At 39.8% G+C, this 23,042-nt stretch overlaps 2 protein-coding genes across 2 annotated transcripts; one reads left to right on the forward strand and one right to left on the reverse strand.

Annotated features, from left to right (window-relative positions):
- Positions 1-2,222: 2,222 nt before the first annotated feature.
- On the reverse strand, positions 2,223-4,838 carry nenf (neudesin neurotrophic factor; the record flags this gene model as incomplete). Its single annotated transcript, XM_079261893.1, has 4 exons — positions 2,223-2,784; positions 3,957-4,060; positions 4,558-4,618; positions 4,698-4,838. 4 exons carry the CDS (start codon positions 4,836-4,838, stop codon positions 2,608-2,610), a joined length of 483 nt encoding a protein of 160 aa, XP_079118019.1. The 3' UTR covers positions 2,223-2,607.
- An 8,014-nt stretch (positions 4,839-12,852) lies between these two features.
- pacc1 (proton activated chloride channel 1) lies at positions 12,853-22,761 on the forward strand (the record flags this gene model as incomplete). The annotated part of the gene is made up of 8 exons (XM_079261792.1): positions 12,853-12,934; positions 15,305-15,410; positions 15,587-15,796; positions 20,222-20,376; positions 20,797-20,939; positions 21,331-21,472; positions 21,559-21,666; positions 22,600-22,761. The coding sequence occupies exons 1-8, from the start codon at positions 12,899-12,901 to the stop codon at positions 22,759-22,761; spliced, it is 1,062 nt and encodes a 353-aa protein (XP_079117918.1). The 5' UTR covers positions 12,853-12,898.
- Between the last annotated feature and the right edge of the window lie 281 nt (positions 22,762-23,042).

Raw genomic sequence — 23,042 nt, forward strand, 5'->3', positions numbered from 1 at the left:
TTATAGCCCTCAGTTTCAGTTCTGTTTGCTGGTTCATTGTGTTTTGCTCGTGCTTCAGTTCAGTTCTGAGTTACTTCATTAAAACTTCTTCATTCAGCATTCCTGGCTCCTGTTCCTGCATTTGGGCCCTCACCTCCTCAACTCTGACAAGAACATGACTTGGCAATTTATTTATTCCCTATGCATCAGCAATCGTAGCCATTTCAATGTAATAACCAATATGGTTGAAACTATTTGATTTATGCAAATTGTACTGCACTGGTGTGATTGGTTCATCCTCTCGCAGCTCATAGAGATTACATATAAGCTTATGCTTCTACCCACTCCTTTTGAACCTTTTGTCATCTTTTATTTCTATGTTTTGTTTGGTTTGGGTTTTTTTTGTCTTTTTTTTTTTAGATTTCATTATGTTCAAATAAACTTTTCAATCAAACAATCAAAACAAAGACGCTGCTTAACTTTAGAATGGAAATGCTTGTCAGGCTACAGAAACAAATAAGACAAACCCGCCTTCTTCTTAAGTTTCAACCACTTTATGGATCCCTTGGTGCTGACAAACTGCAGTCCAAAGAACCAAACCTCACGCAGGCCGATGGAGCTGGTGACCTAGAAAGAAAAACATCTTCACAAACAAACCTTGCATCAGCTGTAGCAGGCTCATGCTGCACAGGTACAACATCATCCAACAGCTGGAGCAACAGCTGTAAAACCTTGGGACTTCATGGCAGAGCTGTCCTCCTTCCAGAAGCGAGGCTCAGACAGCAAACCCCATCAGAGAGGACATCTTTCTTTTCACCATCCTGTGCTGTTGTTGTTGATTTGCTTTGGTGTTTTTGAGTGGCTTTGGGTTTAGGCCTTGTTACAGCAGAACACTTCCTCTACAGATGATGATTTTATACGCAGAGCACATGACCAACTCAGAAAGACTCATCATTTTACAAGCATCGTTTAATTTTCACTTTGCCAGTATTGCTTTTATTCATAAAGAAACAGCTGAAACACAGAAACTTAAACTTTCCATCCACATTAAAAAGTGTGTTTTACCGCAGGCGTACAGGCCTGTTCAAGCAGCTGACTCCCTTTAGGGTTGGCTTTGATGGAAAACTCCTTCTCTGAATCCATTAAGGAGATGTGAACGCTGATCTAAAAACATCGATTTGAAAAAAAGAGCATTAAATCACATGAAAATGGCTACATTTTCTTTATTGGACATACATAAAATATTTTGTTTTCACTCTTAAGTTTGTTAATTATTTCCTGCTGTGTTCAGTTATCAGGATACTTCCTGCTTTCCCACATCACCATAGAATTGGAGTTATAAACCCATGTTTGACGTTTTAACCAAAAAAAAGCAACTTTCACGCATTTATTTATTCAAATCAGCAGGACTCGTACCTCCTTAGGCATCTTGACTGCTCAGTGGTGGATCCCGGCCTGACGGAGGCTGCAATGCCCAACTTCCACCTGATAAAGATCCCAGCTCTGGTCTCACTGGCCTGCTGGGATGAGCCACCAGGCTTTGTGTCCTTTGAACTCCACAGCTGATCGCTCACAGTGGTGAACGATCCAGTAAGATCGACTTGGTTACTATCGCACAAAATTACAGGCTTGCCTTCAAGCTAGGCAACACGCAGAGCTCCACCCAAAGATAATCACCTTTCCCAGCTCTGCGACCTTTGATCAGAGAACACGGTTAGATAAGCCCAGATGTGCCATTTATGCTGCCTGATTGTAGGATGCATAAGTGATGGGCTGTTATACAGAGTTTACATCAATATCACTGAAGAGGCTTGGTTTTTATTCAAATAAGACGAATATAAAGAGGTAAATTTGCACATTTTATTAGCAATTCTGCAAAAACAAAAACCACATTGAGAGAAAAACGGACTTTAAGAAGCAGATTTACAGTTCAATCCTTGTTCTATTGGGGACTAACAGCAAATCATAGCGGCAACATTAATGCAGTTAATAGTAGATAAGCAGAAATTTAATCATCAACACTGCTAATGAATTAGTTATGCATCATAAATAAGGTCAGGCTTGTTTCTGTCTTTCAACATGTCACACATCTGCTGATTCAATATTTCACACATCTCAGAATCAGCTGCAGTAGAACTAAAATTGTCTCTTGCTGAATCACTTCATACTCATTTGGCTGCATTTTAAACTCTACAAGCTAAAATGGACCCTCATGAATGTAAGATACAGATGCAGCTGTGTGCAATACATGGCAAATATATGCAAATTAAACAACGTGTTTAACTTGATGTTTGAGTTTCATCAGACAAGAAGGCACATAGACGTCTGAGGCATGATGTAAAAACTGGAGCGGAAAACACTGAAAACAGACGTCTCAGCAGTGTGAGAGGCACAATGAGCCCTGCAATAAAAAACTTCAAGCAAGACTGAAAGAAATCTTTATAAACTCGTGCTATTAAAGGCTTAATAAGAGGTACGAAGTGTTTGTTACATGATAAATCTCTCAGTGAAAGCAGGACCATCTAAACTTTCAGTTCAAGTAAAAATGATCATTTTCTTTGTTCTTATCATCTGGTTGAATACAGATGAAATGCTTTTCAGAGGAAACATAAAAGAGGTGAGATGAAATTAAAACTCATCTTTGATTTGAAACTGAGGCTGGTCCTCTGGTTTGAAGTCTTCGTTGGGACTCCCGTCCTCTTTGAGGATCTGTGATGCTGTGTAACCCATGATGGGATACTTGGTTTTGTATGTCCCTTCAAATATACTGTCCAGAGACTTGAGCTGCTCTTCAGTGAGGCCAGTCTATAGCGGTAAAGATAACAAAAAAAAAAAACAGGCATCATATGATGTTTTATTTATGTTATCTGTTGTATTTATGGTAACTTTTTTAATAAAGCTAATAAAGAAGTACATTTCAACACTTGCAGCCAAATTCCAAAAAGTATGGATGCTGAGTAAATGAAAACAGAATGCAATGATTATAAATCTAAGAAAGTCATATTTTATTTAGCACAAACAGATGTTGTAACTGAGGCGTTTTATCATTTCTTAGGAAACATTACCTCCTTTTGATTTTGATGAAAGAGGTGCAACCAAACACTGGATAAGTAATTGGTCCACAACAAAAACACATGGAGGAGCTTTTGACAACTAATTGTGTAAATATGCAGCAAGTTAGAGACATGATTGGGTATAAAAGGAGCATTTCAGAGAAGCAGAGTCTCTCAGATGAAAAGATATACTGACATTCAAAAAACTGAGACAAGCTGCGTCTAAAAAATGTGACATACTTACGGAAAACTTCACCACTTACAGTGTATAGTAACATCAGCAGATTCAGAGAATTTGGAGGAATCTCTGTATGCCTAGGAAAAGGCCAAAACTGGATGCCAATATCTTCAAACCACAGGTATCCAGGATTTCACCATTTATGAAATGCATAATTGCAGAATAAAGTTTCATCCTGCTAATCTTTTGGCCTTTTATCATCTTGTCTGGACCAAAGCTCATTTAAAATTATCTAAGGCTAAATGGAAAAATGTTGTGTGGTCAGATGGATGAAAATATGAAAATCTTTTTGGAAATGGATGTCATGTCCTGCATACCAAAGAGGAAAGGGAGAATCCAGCTTGTTATCAGTAGGCAGAGGAAAAGCCTGCATCTCTGATGTTATAGGCCTATCTGGGAAGCTCCATCAAGGCTGAAAAGTACATGAAGGTTTTAGAGCAGGGGTGTCCAGAGTTGGTGCTTGAGAGTAGCTGGCCTGCAGGTTTTCAATGTTGCAATCCACCTATGATTATTTATCACGTGCTCCTCCAATTGTGTGAAACTGTGGTTTCTCTACATGTTTGCAGCTCTGGAAAGCGGTGCTGCTTCGCAACACTGTGTCGGATATCAGTAATCTTCACCCACAGAAGCAAAATCAAGACAGTCCAGTGAGCTGGGTGGGGTAATGTAGTTTCAGGAGAACATACTGTATCAGATGTCAGGTCTGCTGGGTCCAGGGACATCTTGGCCACAGCTCGAGTGGAATCCTTCCCAACCAGGGCGTTATAGGGTGCATCCTTTCCATAAAACTCTGCAACAGGTGAGATAAAGGACAAATTTCAAGCCGTGAATTTAAAGTAAAACAATAAATAAGTGGAAAGAGATTTGGTCTGACTATAGAACTGGAGTCATTTCTCATGGACTAGATCCTTTACATCATGACTGCTCAGTGACTTTCGATCAAAGCCGGACAACCCAATGGACATTATGGGCACAGGCCCAGGAGCCCACGCCCACTTTAGGGCCATGTGGGGAAAACACCAGCTGTTTGGACATGAAACAAAATGCACGTAAAAGCCAGATAGTTACACCACAGTGTCTAGTGTCTTGCTATTGGTACCATTAGCTGAGAAATGTTAGAAATGCCGTTTCACAGCGCATCATTCACAATTTTCAAACTGTTGTGGTGGGGAAGGGGCCCCCTGGAACACTTTGGGCCCAGGGGCCTGTGCACTTTTAATCTGGCCTTGATGAACAGTTTCATTTGTGCATCTTCTTGAAAATCAATATAGATGATAAACCATTTACCTTTTCCCTTAGTGACATCAAACACCACTCCTTTTACTGCCAAGTAAATAGGCTGTCCCTCCTAAAAGAGAAGACATGGAAAGTGTGGATAAATCAGTCTTAGAACCTCAAACTCAGCAAACACAATGTTCAATCTTCACCTCAGTGCCGTCGTATCTCCTCAACTCCTCCTCAGTGAAAAGTCGCACTGGTGTTGTTGCTGGTTTGAATTTTAATTTAACATCTTCCGCTAAAGTCGCCGAAAGGATGACAAAACAGACAGAAAATCGCGCTGTTACCATGGCAGTATCGTTGCTTGGACTAGTCTGATGCGGAAACTCTTTCATTCACTTCCCTGTCGTCACACCCCTAGTGCTGCATTTACTGGTACTCGGGAATTTTTCAGACTGATAAAGTTCTGAATTACGTTTCTGCAAAGAGTTTGATCTATTACAAATACACAACCGAAGCAGGGTTGCTTGTATTTTGTGACATACTCAGCCAGCGAGACACTAAATCAAACAATGAACCGGAGTTTTGTCTGAGAGCAACAAACTATTTCCAAATGTTAACTTGAGGCACTTTGTAATGAATTGCCTACAGCAAAGATTCATGCAGTAAATTGTTGTTTATTAATAAAAAAATAAAAATAAAAAGCTTGACAGGCATAGAAATAAGACTTTTTTTTTTTTTTTACTGACAATGTGATTACAAAATAACTAATGGTGAATAAAAATAGAAGCTTGCATCTTTTCTCAGAGGTGTTACAGATACCAATACTGATATATTTTAAGATTACTGTCAAAATGTATACATCAATGCAAAGAGAATAATGTGGAATTATGGTATTTTTAAAAGCATTAAAAGCAAAGTTATAACAAATACCACAAAAATCCAAATTTGGCATTATCTCTGCAGATAAGCTGTTTTTGGGGCCTGTAGGTACCTTGTCGCCAAGGTGACTGAATCCACAAACACACAAAACACTACCCTGCTTGTTTATGACTCTAGGATATCGATGTATCATTCCAGCATCAGTTGATACCAACTTAAGTGTCCATGTTGTCGATTGACTTCAAACTCTGCTCATTAACCATTGATTTGAGTCAGGTGTGTTGCAGCAGGGAAACTTCTAACATTTGCAGGACTGCGGCCCTCTTGTCCTAAAATTATGCACCGTAGTGTACATTGTTCAGAATTTATCAGTCATCAATTAACTAAACAAGGTCATGAGCTGAATTTTTAGTTATTACCCAAATCTTTTATCCATATTTTATTTAAAGTACCAGAACATGTTTGCTAATAATAAGAGAAACTATTTGGACAGACCAGGACGATCACAAAGTTTCTTTGTAAAGAAAAATCAATGGAAAAAAAAAAAAAAAACATTTCCAACAGTTTTATGTAAATATATTCTCTTGTTAAAAAAAAAAAAAAAAAGCTTAGAGGAAGAGTTTTACATCAAGTGTTAATTTATGCTGCAGTGGTTTCTGTGTCACTGCAGAGTATAAAGGTTCTGGATTTGAACCAGCAAGTGGCAGGAGTCTGCCAGCTCTCACTCAGCCTGCGTGGGTTTTCTCTGTGTGTCATCACTTTTTCCTTCCTCCCAAAGGAACACATTATTCTAAACTGGCCTATTGTACAGGTGGAAGAGTTTCCAGTAGGCTGCAGTACTCCCCACTACTAAAAGAAAATAATAAAATGTTCTAAAACACGTCCAGCCTTTGCTAAAATCCCAGTGGAATCTTTGTGTAATTCAATGTGTCCTGCTGACACTTAAACCCCAATAAAGAAACTGGGATATGTCATTTGTTTAAAACTATTTCTACAAATACAATTTAATATGTTCTATATTTCTTTTACATTATTTCCATCTTTCTCTAAAAATCTTTTATAATTTTTTCTTTCATGTTTTATTGTTGAGATAAGTTGTTTTTATTTTTACTGGCATTTTGGAGTCCCTCTGTGAGCCATGGACAATAATTATTTTTATATTTGCTGCATATTCTTTCCTTGGGCAACATCTATGATATGATAATTGGAATATAATAAAAACATTTAAATGTACTGTTGACATCCACTTCTCCACATAAAGTTTTGCAGTTATATGATAGCAGCTCATCTTCAAATGCATTTATTTATTCTTCAGTTCCAACTTGTTTGTATTTCACCATATTGTACTTCTTGTCTTTCTTATATACATTTTCACAAACTAGGGCATCTAAATTTTGGTTAATCTCCCATAATTATATCTTTCCACATTATGAAATAGGAGATAAAGATGCTGATAACTTTAGAATTTTATTAAAATCATACTTTACGTGCCGTATCCTGTTGCGTTTATGTTGACAGTGTTACGTCCCCTGTGAGGAGTGCAACCTGACAACCACAGAGGGAGACAAGACGAGTATAGAGGGTTGACACGTTTATTTACAGGTCTCGGATATGGCAGGATTATGGAACCTGTGGGAGAGGATGGGACATTTAGGCTGTGCCAAAATCAAAGAAAGCAATAAAACAAAACGAGGCCTAATTCAGACTGTACCTGTAAACCAAATGAAAACCAAATAAACATCTAACTGATATAATAACCAGCTTGACCAAAACGTTTACAAGGGGTGGCAACAGCCTCTAGCCCTAGTGTGTCTATACAATGCTTTCCATCCATCCATCCATCCATCTTCTGCCGCTTATCCGGGGTCGGGTCGCGGAGGCAGCAGCCTAAGCAGGGAAGCCCAGACTTCCCTCTCCCCAGCCACATTTGCCAACTCTGCGGGGGGGATCCCGAGGCGTTCCCAGGCCAGCCGAGAGATGTAATCCCTCCAGCGTGTCCTGGGTCTTCCCCGGGGTCTCCTCCCAGAGGGACGTGCCTGGAACACCTCACCAGGGAGGTCCAGGAGGCATCCTGACCAGATGCCCGAGCCACCTCAACTGGTTCCTCTTGATGCGGAGGAGCAGCGGCTCTACTCTGATCTCCTCCTGGATGACCGAGCTCCTCACCCTATCTCTAAGGGAGAGCCCGGCCACCCTGCGAAGGAAACTCATTTCAGCCACCTGTATACGAGATCTCCTTCTTTCGGTCACGACCCACAGCTCATGACCATAGGTGAGGGTAGGAACGTAGATCGACTGATAAATCGAGAGCTTCGCCTTCTGGCTCAGCTCCTTCTTCACCACGACAGACCGGCGCAGAGCCCGCATTACTGCAGACGCCGCACCGATCCGTCTGTCGATCTCACGCTCCATTCTTCCCTCACTCGTGAACAAGACCCCGAGATATTTAAACTCCTCCACTTGAGGCAGGACCTGACTCCCGACCCGGAGAGGGCAATCCACCCTATTCTGGCTGAGGACCATGGTCTCAGATTTGGAGGTGCTGATTCTCATCCCAGCCGCTTCACACTCGGCCGTGAATCGCTCAAGCAAGAGCTGGAGATCACAACCAGATGAAACCAACAGGACCACGTCATCTGCAAAAAGCAGGGACCCAATCCTGAGGCCACCAAGCCGGATCCCCTCAACACCTCGGCTGCGCCTAGAAATTCTGTCCATATAAGTTATGAACAGAATCGGTGATAAAGGGCAGCCTTGGCGGAGTCCAACCGTCACCGGAAACGAATCCGACTTACTACCGGCAATGTGGACCAAGCTCTGACACCTGTCGTACAGGGACCGGACAGCTCGTACAAGGGGGTCCGGTACCCCATACTCCCGGAGTACCCCCCACAGGAGCCCCCGGGGGACACGGTCGAATGCCTTCTCCAGGTCCACAAAGCACATGTAGACTGGTTGGGCAAACTCCCATGCCCCCCCCCAGGACCCCAAAGAGGGTATAGAGCTGGTCCACTGTTCCGCGACCAGGACGAAAACCACACTGCTCCTCCTCAATCCGGGATTTGACTATCCGGCGGACCCTCCTCTCCAGGACCTCTGAATAGACCTTACCAGGGAGGCTGAGGAGTGTGATTCCCCTGTAATTGGAACACACCCTCCGGTCCCCCTTCTTAAAAAGGGGGACCACCACCCCAGTCTGCCAATCCAGCGGCACTGTCCCCGATGTCCACGCGATGCTGCAGAGGCGTGTCAGCCAGGACAGCCCCATAGCATCCAGAGCCTTAAGGAACTCCGGGCGGATCTCATCCACCCCCGGGGCCTTGCCGCCAAGGAGCTTTTTGACCACCTCAGCGACTTCAGCCCCAGAGATAGGAGAGTCCACCCCTGAGTCCCCCAGCTCTGCTTCCTCATCGGAAGATGTGTTGGTAGGATTGAGGAGGTCTTCGAAGTATTCCTTCCACCGACGCACAACGTCCCGAGTTGAGGTCAGCAGCTCCCCACCTCCACTGTACACAGTGTTGATGGAGCACTGCTTCCCCCTCCTGAGCCGCCGGATGGTGGACCAGAATCTCCTCGAAGCCGTCCGGAAGCCTTTCTCCATGGCCTCGCCGAACTCCTCCCATGCCCGAATTTTTGCCTCGGCAACAGCCGAAGCCGCATGCCGCTTAGCCCGTCGGTACCCATCAGCTGCCTCCAGAGTCCCACAGGCCAAGATGGCCCGATAGGACTCCTTCAGCTTGACGGCATCCCTCACTGCTGGTGTCCACCAACGAGTCCTGGGATTACCGCCACGACAGGCACCAACGACCTTACAACCACAGCTCCGGCCGGCCGCCTCAGCAATAGAGGCACGGAACACAGCCCATTCAGACTCAATGTCCCCCGCCTCACTCGGGACATGGTTGAAGCTCTGCTGAAGGTGGGAGTTGAAGCTCGCTCTGACAGGGGACTCAGCCAGACGTTCCCAGCAGACCCTCACAACACGTTTGGGCCTGCCAGCTCTGACCGGCTTCCTCCCCCACCATCTGAGCCAACTCACCACCAGGTGGTGATCAGTTGACAGCTCCGCCCCCCTCTTCACCCGAGTGTCCAAGGCATGTGGCCGCAGGTCCGACGATACGACTACAAAATCGATCATTGAACTGCGGCCCAGGGAATCCTGATGCCAGGTGTATATATGGACACTCTTATGTTGGAACATGGTGTTCGTTATAGACAATCCATGACGAGCACAGAAGTCCAATAACAAAACACCATTTGGGTTCAGAGGGGGGGGACCATGCCTCCCAATCACTCCCCTCCAGGTCTCACTGTCATTGCCCACGTGAGCATTGAAGTCCCCCAGCAGAACAATGGAGTCCCCAGAAGGAGCACCCTCCAGCACTCCCTCCAAGGACCCCAGAAAGGGTGGGTACTCTGAACTGCTGTTCGGTGCATAAGCACAGACAACAGTCAGGACCCGTCCCCCCACCCGGAGGCAGAGGGAAGCTACCCTTTCATCCACCGGGGTAAACCCCAACGTGCAGGCACCAAGCTGGGGCTGATGAGAATGCCCACACCTGCTCGGCGCCTCTCACCATGAGCAACTCCAGAGTGGAAGAAGGTCCAGCCCCTCTCGAGGGTTCTGGTTCCAGAGCCCAAGCCATGCGTCGAGGTGAGTCCAACTATATCTAGTCGGAACCGCTCAACCTCACGCACAAGCTCAGGCTCCTTCCCCACCAGAGAGGTGACGTTCCACGTCCCTAGAGCCAGCTTCTGCAGCCGGGGATCGGACCGCCAGGGTCCCCGCCTCTTGCTGCCGCCCAGCTCACACTGCACCCGACCCCTACGGCTCCTCCCGCAGATGGTGAGCCCACGGGAGGTGGGGCCCATGTAACCCTTTCGGGCTGAGCCCGACCGGGCCCCATGGGCGAAGGCCCGGCCACCAGACGCTCGCTCTCGTACCCCGCCTCCAGGCCTGGCTCCAGAGGGGGGTCCCGGTAACCCGCGTCCGGGCAAGGGAACATTCATGCCCAGGTTGGTCGTCATCATAGAGGTCTATGCTTTCTACATGTGGAAATGTAAAGGGCGCCCCAACTTACCTGGTCCTCATGCCTCCCCACATACCTGATCCACCATGCCATTAACAAACACAGGCAAAACAGAAGAGCCTGATGGCCTCCAGGTGCTGCTCTTTTAAAGGATGATCTTTAGTGCTGATTGGAGCATCTGAATTTGAACCAGCCAATAGATCCCAGGCTAGGCAGATCTCCACTTCAGCTACTTGGAAACACCTGGAGATAACAGGGGTGACAAGTTTGTACAAGTGATGCACGTAACAACAGTCACAGCAGCTGCTCTCAGTTTCTACCTACTACAACTAGATAAACAGCTGATTCTGCACAAATCACAGTGTGTAAATTACACACTGATTATTGTGTTGTTGAAAGTATGTTTAAATAAATTTATAGTTTTGCTTTAAATCGTGTGGTTAATTAAATGTTTGCAATCTTTCTTCAATCTACCCATTAACTGCTCCACAAAGATGTCCACTTAACTCCCAGCCATGGTAATTATTAGCCTGGTCATTGTAGGAGAAATTATGTGTTTCAAAGGGCTGAAACAAAAGAGGATCTTGTTGTGTAAGAGCTGGAAAACGAACAGTAGAGGCAACGCAGGAAGGAAATAAAGTCAGCAGTCTGGTTTCAACAAAGTAGGAAAATCCAGCTTACTTTGCTTAATAATATATACACACAAGCAAAATGGGAATTACAGATGAATGTCAATATTTCAGACCCAAACTGGACTCAATCCTGGAAGAAAGGAACCCAACATAAGAACATGGACCCACTTGGAAAGATTATGAATGGAAAATAAAAAGGAGATTTCCTAAACCTTTTTGTGACCTCTAAATGTGGTAATGTTACGAGCCTTGGAATATGGAGGGACAGTGGCCTGATGGGAGACCACACACACACACACACACACACACACACACACACACACACACGTTCTGGCTCAAGTTACCGGACTATTTGCAAAACATTGGAATTTTGTCAATAGACATTAAAAATGTAAAATACATTTGAAATAATAATGGCTGGAACAAAAACAAAATGACAACAAAAAGTTGAAAAAAGTTTGCACTAGAAATCTGCAATAATTCACGGGGGTATGACAAGCCATGCAAATGCACTATTTAAGTGGCCATTACAGGCGCTTATATTGATTCAAAGATCCGAGCCCACCAATGTGTTTTGAAAGCTGAAATATAACGTTTGTAAAGCTTTCTGTTTAGAAATGTCTATATTACTATATATATATATATATATATATATATATATATATATATATATATATATATATATATATATATATATATATATGTGTGTGTGTGTGTGTGTGTGTGTGTGTGTGTGTGTGTGTGTGTGTGCGTGTGTGTGTAAATCTATCAATAGATAGATATCTATAGATGGCACTGCTGAGTTATGGAGCTTATTTCATGTCAATCCATCCAGATTCTTCCTGAATTGTGACATAACCTACCATGTTTGTTTTAGTATGTTTATATTGGTGGCTGTCCTGCACCTCCGTGTGGCTACTGTGAATACTTTGTTCTCATATTTTATCACTCTATTAAATGGTTTTGCATCTCTTAATTGATTCATGTTTATATGTTGTCAAATTGTTTGTTTGTTTGTTTTTTAAATTTCAGGATATTTAATAAATATTTGAAGTAGTTTCAAGATTCTTTAAGTAATTTTGATTTTTGTTTTCTTCTCTTTGTTCTTATTTTTTTTATCTTATTTCCTGGTCATTATTATTATTATTGTTGTTGTTGTTGTTGTTGTTGTTGTTGTTGTTATTATTATTATTATTATTATTATTATTATTATTATTACTGCGATGGACTGGCGAGCTGTCCAGGGTGTACCCTGCCTGTCGCCCAAAGCCGGCTGGGATAGGCTCCAGCTTCCCCGCGACCCTGAATTGGAATAAGCGGTTCGGAAAATGAATGAATGAATGAATATTATTATTATTATTATTATTATTATTATTATTATTATTATTATTATCATTTAATGCAACAAAACAAATACCTATATCACACACAAACAAGTATAGTATAAAAATATGTATATATTATATTTATTTCTGTGCTCAGGTTGTAATCATAGGTTATTATGGGTGTTAAAAACTGAACAAGAAAAATGTAAAAAATATTTCAGAGCCTTTCCACCTATGTTTATGTAACGTCATGAAAATGACTTTTCCTGTGAACACCTGAATGCAGCATCAGGGCGCAACATATTACAAGAAGACAACTTAGGAAGAGCTGGCTGAAAGTGTATCGTGTTTATCATGGGACGGTCGCTTATCTCCACGACCAGCAGTCGTGACTGACTGGTTCAGAGCGGAAACCAGGGGACTGAGCTGCTGAGGGATGACATTTCCCTAAAAATGTGTTCATTATTTAAAAGTAGTTGTATTACTTTGAGCAAGTAGTCCTAGGAGCTGCGAGAGTTTTGTTCAGGAAGGACGCAGAGGAATGCCTGGAAACGTCAATAGCCGGTTTTACCAAGAGGTATGTTCACAACTTTGAGCCGGTATTTTGTCTTGAATGTTTACGACAGTAACCAGAATGTTGTTCTGTGGACGGAAAGAGACGAGGGCAGACCTTGGTAAAAAGTCATGTGACCAACAGCTGAGGACGACAGTTTCATACTTTTCATGAGAAATGTAATGATTTTTTGTCTCATATAAGAAACACTTTTAAAGCCGCTTTTCCTATAATACATTTTAATAACGAATTATTTGTAAAACCCTGAAGTCTGTTGTTGGCACAACTCTTGTTTGTTTGTTTTTTCCTGTTTCTGTTCGTGGTGCTTTCATTATTTACTCTCATTGACAGACATAAACATAGCAACGCTTCTCAGTAAAACTTCTACGTGTAAAATCAAAGTTTTAGCTTAACTGATTAAAAAAAAGTGACTACTGTTTATTTTATTTTATTTTATGTCATTTCATTTCATTTAATTTCATTTACCCATTAATAACACTGTAGTATTTTAATTATGTGTTCTTTTTAATATGGTATAATAGTGTAGGATGCAGTACAGAACAATTTTAATGGGATTACAGATCAAATTGAACGCTTATTTTAGAAATATTTAAAAATTAAACATGTATATTTGTAGAACTGTTACTTTTTAACAGTTATAATACTTTTTGTCATTATGTTGTATTGAAATGAAAGTTTAGGTTTTAAAGCAGTCAAAAAGATTCATTTATTACATTAAATCCAGTTTAGTTTTATTTTTTTAAACGCGCCAGTTCACAACAAAGTCATTTCAAGGCACTTACAATCCAATTAAAAGAAATCCATGTGAACCACTTTTCTCCTGTTTTATAAAACCATTCATTAAAACAATTACTCAGCGAAGTCAATTAATCAGTCGATCAAAATGTATTTATACAACCCAGATACATAAACCAAATCTCCTCTTCAGCTCAGTCCCCCATCTTGAGCTTGCACTATGCGTTGGGCCACAGTGCTAGGACAAAAAAATATCTTTCTTTTTTGCAGGAAGGAAAACTTCCAACATAACTGGGCTCGGGGAAGGAAAAACTTGCTTAAACAAGTTGGTTGGAATGGGCTCTAAAATACAAGTTGATAGTTTCTTTTTCTTTTTTGTCTTGTCCAGCATTTAAGCAAGCAGAATAATTTTCTGGGTGCTGTGTTCTGCTGAGCAAATTTACTTTGCCATGGGAAGCAATATAGACATAATTCACCCCTTGACATTGTGAATTCTTATTTTATTTCACATAATTGTTTGTATTACAAAGTTTGTATTGTTGGACCGGACCGGAGAGGATAGAAGAGAGAAAGAGAATCGAGAAGAAGAGAAAACAGAAAAACAGCTCGGAGAGAGAAATAGAGTGAGAGAAAGAGAAAAGGAAAGAATGAGAAAGAGAACAACCTACGTACACACGTATGTACATAAGCGCACATACACACCCGCCTATATATACACATATACATACACCTATAAACACTGGAATCATGTTCCCCTGCGGGAGGAGGAAGTCATCGCAAGTTGATGGTTTCTATGATGATATTCATCATGTTAAGTCAGAGATCTCAGCAGAACAAAAATAGTACAGAAATACTACCTTCCTACTTTCTTGATCGGTGGTAGGAAGGGTGTCATCGATTTTTATTTTTCTCTGATAGAAACAGTTTTATTAGTGAAGTAACTCGTAAAATTCATCCCAGTAGACATGAAAACGATTCAACAGAGCTGGCGGCGGATCCGCTGGGCTGCTGTGCTGAAAACAAACCAGGCTTTGTTTGTGTTCTCTGCCATCAATGATTAATAATAAGCAGCTCTAGCATTCCAGAACTTCTTCTCAGTGAGCCGAATACCACTTTCTTTTTTATCATTCTGAGGCCTGCTTCAATTAACACCACTCTCTTTTATTTCCTATAAAGTCGGTATAGATGAATCTCATGTTTGTGCTCGGAAACAAAATATCTCTACACGAGTATAAATACTTAAATCTTCATTTAAAACATAACATGGAGATGATATTCGGATGTTAGATGTAACAACTTGTTCAGTTTTGCCTTCTAAATGTAATTATTGCACTGAACTGGTGCAGACATGTTGATTATATTCACATATTGCATTCAGAACAGAAATAATGACACTTGTTCATCCTATTTTGAGTCATTATTCTTTATTAAATGGTTTTGTTACATTTTGGGATGTTTGATTATGGCTTTTTTACCAATATCCAACAAACTGATTATGTCCAACTCTTATTTTCTGATATCAGATACTGATATTTTTGGAGTGAGTTGTATTTACATACTTCCTCCCAAAATTATGATTAATACCTTGTATTCCTTATGAGAAATACTAGCTTAATTATCCTTTTTTTAACCACACAGTTCAATGATGATGATGAGGATGAAGGTAACACCAAGTCTCAAGACTCATTTGATGAAACCAATGAAGACCTGGAGAGCGAGGAGCCCAACGGCAGCATCACACCAGGTAGCAGCTTGTGTTATACGCTGGATGAAGTCTTTTCATGCCTGAAGCTCCAAACTGGCAGAAAGTTTGACTTGACACACACTTCCACGCTGTAACTAATGATTATAGTTACTAAGATTAGAAGTTTAATTAATATTACATCCTTTTACTCATACATCATTTGTTCTCCTCTGCAGAGGATGACGTCAGGGGGCACAGTCCTCCGATGAGATTCAGCAAAACCTGCGTGAAAAATGTCTTCACGGTGGTGCTGATCTTCATCTACCTGCTGCTGACCGCGGTGGCCGCCTTCCTGGCCTACCAGACCATCAGCGACTTCATGGAGAAACTCCGTCAGCCCGTTATGTCGGTCACCTACAAAGAAGTGGACTCGTTTTCTCCTCCTGGTTGGTATAAATGAGGACGTTTTCACGCTCGATGCTGACATGTTTCCTGTCTGAAACCTGTGGATGGGGCTCAGTGGGGAATTTACATCTGATGGCTTTGGCCTATGAAGCAGTTTTATGTCACGTTCAGGGACCACTTACTGCCTGGATTTTACTGCTCTTTCATTTTTGTAGTCAAAATACCGTCTGTGAAACGTCGTTCGAAATAACCGTACGTCTTTTACAACTTCTGCAGTCGACAAACATCCATGAATTCATAGTTAATACGTCTCATAATTAATTAATTACTCACATTTCTGCTTTTATATCCTGTAAACCTCTTTATTCAGATAGTCTGCTTTTTGTTTTGCAAACTGAATGTTTTGTACAGAAAGAATCAAAAGTTGCCTAAAATTATTCCTTTGTGATAAAAGGCTGTTTAAACTGCCATCATAGTATCTTGTTTCACCTCTGTGGTGTTTTTATGTAATAAACAGTAGAAGGACTAAGTGTGATTTCAAGCCAGTGTTGCGCATTTTATCGCACACAGCTTGTGAAGATATTAAGAACTGAAAATCCTGCTGGTTTTTTTTTCAAGGACTGGTTCAGATATCTGTCCTTGTTTCAGTCTTTTTAACAAATCTTTACCAGAATGTAACAGTATGATTAAAAAAAAGAAGCATCAGATGTTCCAGAAAATTAGCCTGTTTGTTTCTCAGCTGCCTGTGTGACACAGATATAAAGTGGGTTTAGGAGGATCCAACGGTGGCCCTGAAGTTTCACAGCAAAACAAAAGCCACAACACAATTAGCCACAACAGTCAATGTGAAACATGCAAGTTTTGCAATGCTGGACATGAAAAGACATGTTTGCACCATCTGTGAGCAGAGTTTATGACCCAGTAATGTTTTAGGATAATGAACTGGACCGCAGATCCACAGCAGAACTCTGCCTTACCATAAAAAGTGTATAATTGGGAGCTTTGGGACGATTCCTGGTGGGGCGTTTAACTCAAGCTGGTCAAAAAACAAACAAAAAAAAAGGTAGTAAGAACAGGCCTTCAATTTTTCTGAGTAGTTATCTGAGAAAACTAATTAGAAATGATGGGTGGATCAACACTGAAATATTTATTTCTCCTATACCATCAAATATGTTAACTTTCCAAATAGGTACTATTTGCTGCTAAATGACTGTAGAATAGAATAGGAACTACTTCTTCTTCCGCCTGCCACAGATATGTGCAAAACAAGGCAAAGCGTTGTGTCCCAGCTGCATGCGATTCACTCTCTGAATCATCCCACAAGCAGGGATGATGGAGATATTTCAGCCCCTCCAACAGCAGAGATGTGCAGGTTGATGTGTGTGTGAAGTCCACAAACCTCCTTAAATGTCTGAGAATGAATCATAACACAGAAGCAGAGGTGATGAGGTTATGCAGAAGTGACACAAAGAGAAGAGGAGGAGTAGAGCTGCTGCAGGGCAGAGACACACGTTACTCCAAGCCCTTTAGTGCTGCAGGTGTGTGCAGTCCAGGCCAGAGGGAAAAATGTGGAGTAGGTGGAAAGGTGTAGTAATGTCACTGGCATTTAGAGGAAGTTATGTCTTTACCTGGTTCACATATTTGTGCAGATGATTATATGAGATTATAAGATGTTTATGAAACAAGGAATGAAATCAGAAAATGTTACAGTATATAACTACATGCATTCAGCTCGATGTAATACATTCCTGCACCGTGGCATCGTGGTTAGCACTGTGGCCTCACAGTAAGAAGGTTGCTGGTTCAAACGCTGGTTTTCTCTGGGAACTCTGCTTCCTCCCACCTTCCAAAGACATGCTCAACAATAAACATGTTATGCTGATTAGCTTTTCCAAATCGTCACAAGGAGATGCTTGTTTGTCTCTCTGTGTTGGACTTGTGATGGGATGGCGACCTGTCCAGGTTGAACCCTCGTCCAATTAAGCTCCAGCTTCCCCGCAAAGCTTAACCCCTTAGTTCACTGGACTGAGGGCTTAAAGAAATGAATGAATGGTTGATCCAACCTGGTAAGATTACCTTCAGAGTAGATACTAATTAAGACAAACTAAACTGACTGGTCTCATTCCAGTAGAGATGTGTTCAGTTTCCAGAAGCATCTACAGAAAATAGCAGAATTACAGTCTTACTACTGCGGATGTGTGTGATCCTGATTAAATCTTCTTTTCTTCATATTTCTGTATTTGATGACAAACATTTCAGTGGGTCAAATCTAAAATACACTCAGGCATAAAGAGAAACTAACAAAGATGTGGATGACTTTTCAACAAATATCTGATTAGTTCAGACTGAAGAAGACGTCAAGAAGAGGACAGAGTGCATGGAGGACAGCAAGATGTTTCTATAAAATACATTTTGGTGTCTTGAAATGTGTGTGACAAGAGTCTCTCTCTATGGCTCTGTTATGTTCAGATCTGCTGCAAGTCCTTGCATAAAAGGAGGCATGAAAGCATGAATGCTAACTTCCATCATCTATCCATGTATTTACTTAACCGCTTTGTCAATTCTGGGTTAAATCAGGGTTAGTCAACGTTTTTGTATTCTGCTGCATTAATACAGGAAATTAGACTTTTTTTTTTTTAACTTGTCCTGTCCAGCATTAAAGCAAGCAGAATAGTCCGATTGCTGTGTTGTGCTGAGCAAATTCACTTTTTCAAGAAGATTATATATATATATATATATATATATATATATATATATATATATATATATATATATATATATATATATATATATATATATATATATATAAGATCAAAAGGAAATCAGGCTTTTATCTTCATCAAAGCTGCAGGATTGTAAGTGGTGAACTATCTGTTTCATTTGTCCAGTTTATTCCACATGAAAAATAGGTGAGCTGGTATTAATTACAAAACTCAGGCCCCCACCGTTGGTTGTTAAATGAATTGTTGTCGCTCTTTATGGAGGAGTTGGTGAGTGTGTAAGAAAAGTCAAGTCACTCTGCCAAGACCTTTAAGAAGTTCCTAAATCCAAATGGTGATCCGGATCACCACCAAACTTACATCAGTTCTTCCTTTTTACATTTCCAACAACTCTAGAAAATTTCATGAAAATTCGTCCATAACTTTATGAGTTATCTTGAACACAGACAAACAGATAAACACCGGGTAAAACATAACCTCCGTGGCGGAGGTAATTAGTTTACATGAGCTACATTATGGTTAATTGGAGCTTTTCAGCTATACTTTACTCCTGCATTCAGATATTGTGGGGTTGAGTTAGAATATTTTAATAGCTCACAGTTACATTTGATGAGACGTTGGAGTTATTGGCAGAGAGGCGATGGAGGGATCCCGAATGCTCTGAATGATGCCGAGGCTTTTAGACTCATTGTAGAGTGGGAAGAATGCTGTGTTGCTATAAGGCTGTGACGATATGAATTTGTTCTGATTTGATTCAATTCCGATTTTTTTGGGTGCCGATTTGATTGAAATTGCGATTCTCACAATTTCTTTGATATTGCTGATTTTTTCAGATTAAAAACAACAAAAAAAAATACAAAACTTGTTTTTTGCTAGTCATTTTTCTTGATTTCAATTAGGAAAAAACTACACAGTAGCCAGACCATCATTCTGCTGCTATAATGCCCAAGAAGACAAGTAAAAATGACAAAAAAATTTATAATGAATTATTTTTTATTTATTCAAAAACAATTTTTTTAATTAAAAAAAAAAAAATCTATTTTAAAATTGTGAAGCAAAAAAATCCCAATATTAGATTTTTTGATTAGATTTTCCCACCCCTATTGCTAAAATATTTTTAAAAAACTTGATGCTGTGTCTCATCATACTAAAAAAAAGCCATGGTTCTTATATTAAACATGAATGTAACTCCAGCAATAAAGATAACAAAAATCAGTCAATTCTTTTTGGTTGGGATCCTCTGGTTGGCAGCTGCTGGTATTTTCCATCTTTACCTGGCTGTAATGTACCTAAATGTTATTTATCTTCACAGTTTTTCATTTGGTAACTAGTTTATTTTAGGTTTGCATTTATTTTATTTTAGTTTAATCTGGTCTTCCTGCTCGTCTGTGGAGTATTTTATTTAAATTAGAACTTAAAAAATCATCCCATAATTTACTAAAGTCCAGGTCCAAACATTTAAGGCCCAGGGAGCAACTTTAGGCTCCACAGATAAGACTCAAGCGGGACAATTATGAAAAACATTAATGATTAATAATGAGGTAACGGGAGCCATATTTGAGCAGCACACTGCTGCATCAGCTGTAATCATGACTGTTCTGCGGGAACTCCTCCTCACTAAATCTGCAACATTTCAGACATGATGTCAGGACATGACAGATCGTAAATGTCTTATGAGGTGCTTCATTTCACCGAGTTAACCTGAAGCGGTTTCGACTGAACTGTGTATTTTCTGTCTGTGATCAGGTATCGCTCTGTATCCTGGCAACGCTCAGCTGCTGAGCTGCAAACATTACTACCACAACAACATCCCACCCCTGGTGGACCCTGGAAAGCCTCAGGAAGGGGACTGTGAGATAAAGCAAGTTACATACTTTGGTCCATTCGCTAACCAGACAAAGGTAAATACATTGACTTGTGGCTTTACTGAAATCGTCTGCAGGTGTCATTATAATAAGCTTTTTATAATGAGCTGCTGTCATGTTAAACTACGGAAGCCTAGAGCGGTCGTTTTCTCATATTATTTGGGGGGTTTTTTTAGCAATTACCTCGAAGTAACGACTTAATTTTCTCGTTATTTCGACATAACGAAGAGCGTTTTCTCCTGATCATGGGGTGATTATCTCATTATCACGGCATAACCAACTTTGTTTTCTCGAGATAATCAGATAATTATCTTGTTATCATGCCAAAACAAAGTTGGTTATCCCGTGATCTCGAGAAAACAAAGTTGGTAATAAAAAAAAACACACAACCACGAACGCTCTCGGCTTCCATATTAAACATACTTGCTCTGATTTTTTTTTTTTTTAACATTGTAGAAACAAGCTTTGGTGGTCCGTGGCCCATCTGACGTCAGAAACAAAGAGCTGATCTTCATGCAGTTCAGTCAGAATGAAACCCAGGAGGACTTCAGTGCCATCACTTACATGCTTTTTGCAAAGTTTAGTGACTTGATTATCAGGTAAGTGCAAACCTCAAGCATCACGTTCGCCTGAGTTTTTACAGACTCATATTCTGGTGTTGTGACGTTTTGTTCTCGTAGTCTGAACTGATTTGATAATCCCAGGAATGCTTGTAATCACAGACAACCACTAGGCGGTAATAGGTTTACATTCTTGTCAGGAAGACGACAGGTAATGTCATTACTGCTTGATAACACGAGGAAGTATGCAAGTCAGTCAGTTTAATTAAAGCATAATTAAAGCACAGTTAAGTAACCCATCATGTGGCTGACACCTTATATGAAGTTTCTTTGTCATCACTGTTTCTTGTCTTAAAAAACAAAGAGATGAAAAAGCTGTTTGACGCAGTCTGACAGCAGTATGGCTGACCTGTGTTTTCTGGCCCTCTAGTGTTAACAAATCAGAGTTTATGAGGGATTGTGAGAGAAATTACTCCATGTGGACCTTCTCTGGTGGGTTCAGAACCTGGGTCAAAATGTCTTTGGTGAAGACGTCTGGGAAAAATAATGAAGCTGTTGAGTTTCGCCAAGAGGTATCCAACTTTTTTTACATGATTACACACAAAAATGTTTGGTTACAATGACTTTTTTTCTTAATTTTTGATGTTTGGTTTTCTAGTCTGCTGTGGTGAAATTCAATGATAAGAGACCTGAACAAGAACAAACCAACCAGCTTTTCTTCGCTGTGTTTGAATGGCGGGATCCATTCATGCAGGAAATTAGACTGGTAAGCTCTCCCAGGCATTTCTCCTTTATTTTATATATATATATATATATATATATATATATATATATATATATATATATATATATATATATATATATATATATATATATGTATATATATATATATATATATATATATATATATATATATATATATATATATATACACATATATATATATATGTATATATATATATGTATATATATATATATATATACAGTTGTTCTCCTTTATTTTATATATATATATATATATATATATATACATATATATATATATATATATATATATATATATATATATATATATATATATATATATATATATATATATATATATATATATATGTATATATATATATATGTATATATATATATATATATATACAGTTGTGCTCATATGTATTCATCCCTTTTCATTAAATTCTGAATTTACAAATAGAAATTTGCAAAAATAGAATTTAGTAATATAAGATGCTGTTTTTTCATTTAACTGAGTTGAAGAAAGAGAAAAAAAACAACAAACTGGTCCTGGACAAATTAGAGACTTTTCTGTTAAACAGTGGGACAAAATACCTGTCAACAGGTGCAGAAGTCTGACTGAGAGGAACAGAAAACACCTGACTGGAGCGGAAACATTAAAGGATTCTTCAACTAAATAGTAGTTTATGAGTGATGGAATATGTAATAAATTGTCTTATTTGTTTGCTTTTAAAAAATATTTCTATTGAACCAGAATTAGACATTAATGTAATAATTTTCATAAAATTTTTATTTATTATTACTTTAGTCAATTTCAGCTTATTTTACAGGCAGCTGTTTTTTCCTTCTTTAATGAAAGGGTATGAATAAATATTAACACAACTGTATATATAACTATATATGTGTGTGTATGTATGAGTAATTAACCACAGCTTTGCTCATTTTGTAACAGATAGTGACTGCAAATCCCTGGAGCGCCATAGCCATCCTCTGCGGTGTCTTCATGGCTCTTTTCAAGGCTGCTAATTTTGCTAAACTTACCATAACTTGGATTATTAAGATGCGTAAGAGGCACCTGAAAAATAAAGAAAGGGAACTAAACCACATAAATTGAAATACTGCCTTAAAAAAGGTGAAAAAAAAGCCCAAGAGGCACAACCTGACAGAATGAAATGATTAAAAATGATTGATCTTAGTTAACAAGACTATATTTTTTTAGGTTAGGACTTGCACTATTTTTCTGTTATTAGTGTTCTGTTATTGGTAAAATGTAAAACTTGATTCATGATTTATTTTGCTTCTATTTCTGACAAAGTGGTTCTCAGATGGCCATTAAGTTTTTAACCCTGTTAATGTGTCGATAAGAGGTTTTTTTTTATGTTACAAGACACATTA

Source organism: Telmatherina bonti, assembly GCF_933228915.1.
Source record: "Telmatherina bonti genome assembly, chromosome: 22".
NCBI lineage: Eukaryota > Metazoa > Chordata > Actinopteri > Atheriniformes > Telmatherinidae > Telmatherina > Telmatherina bonti.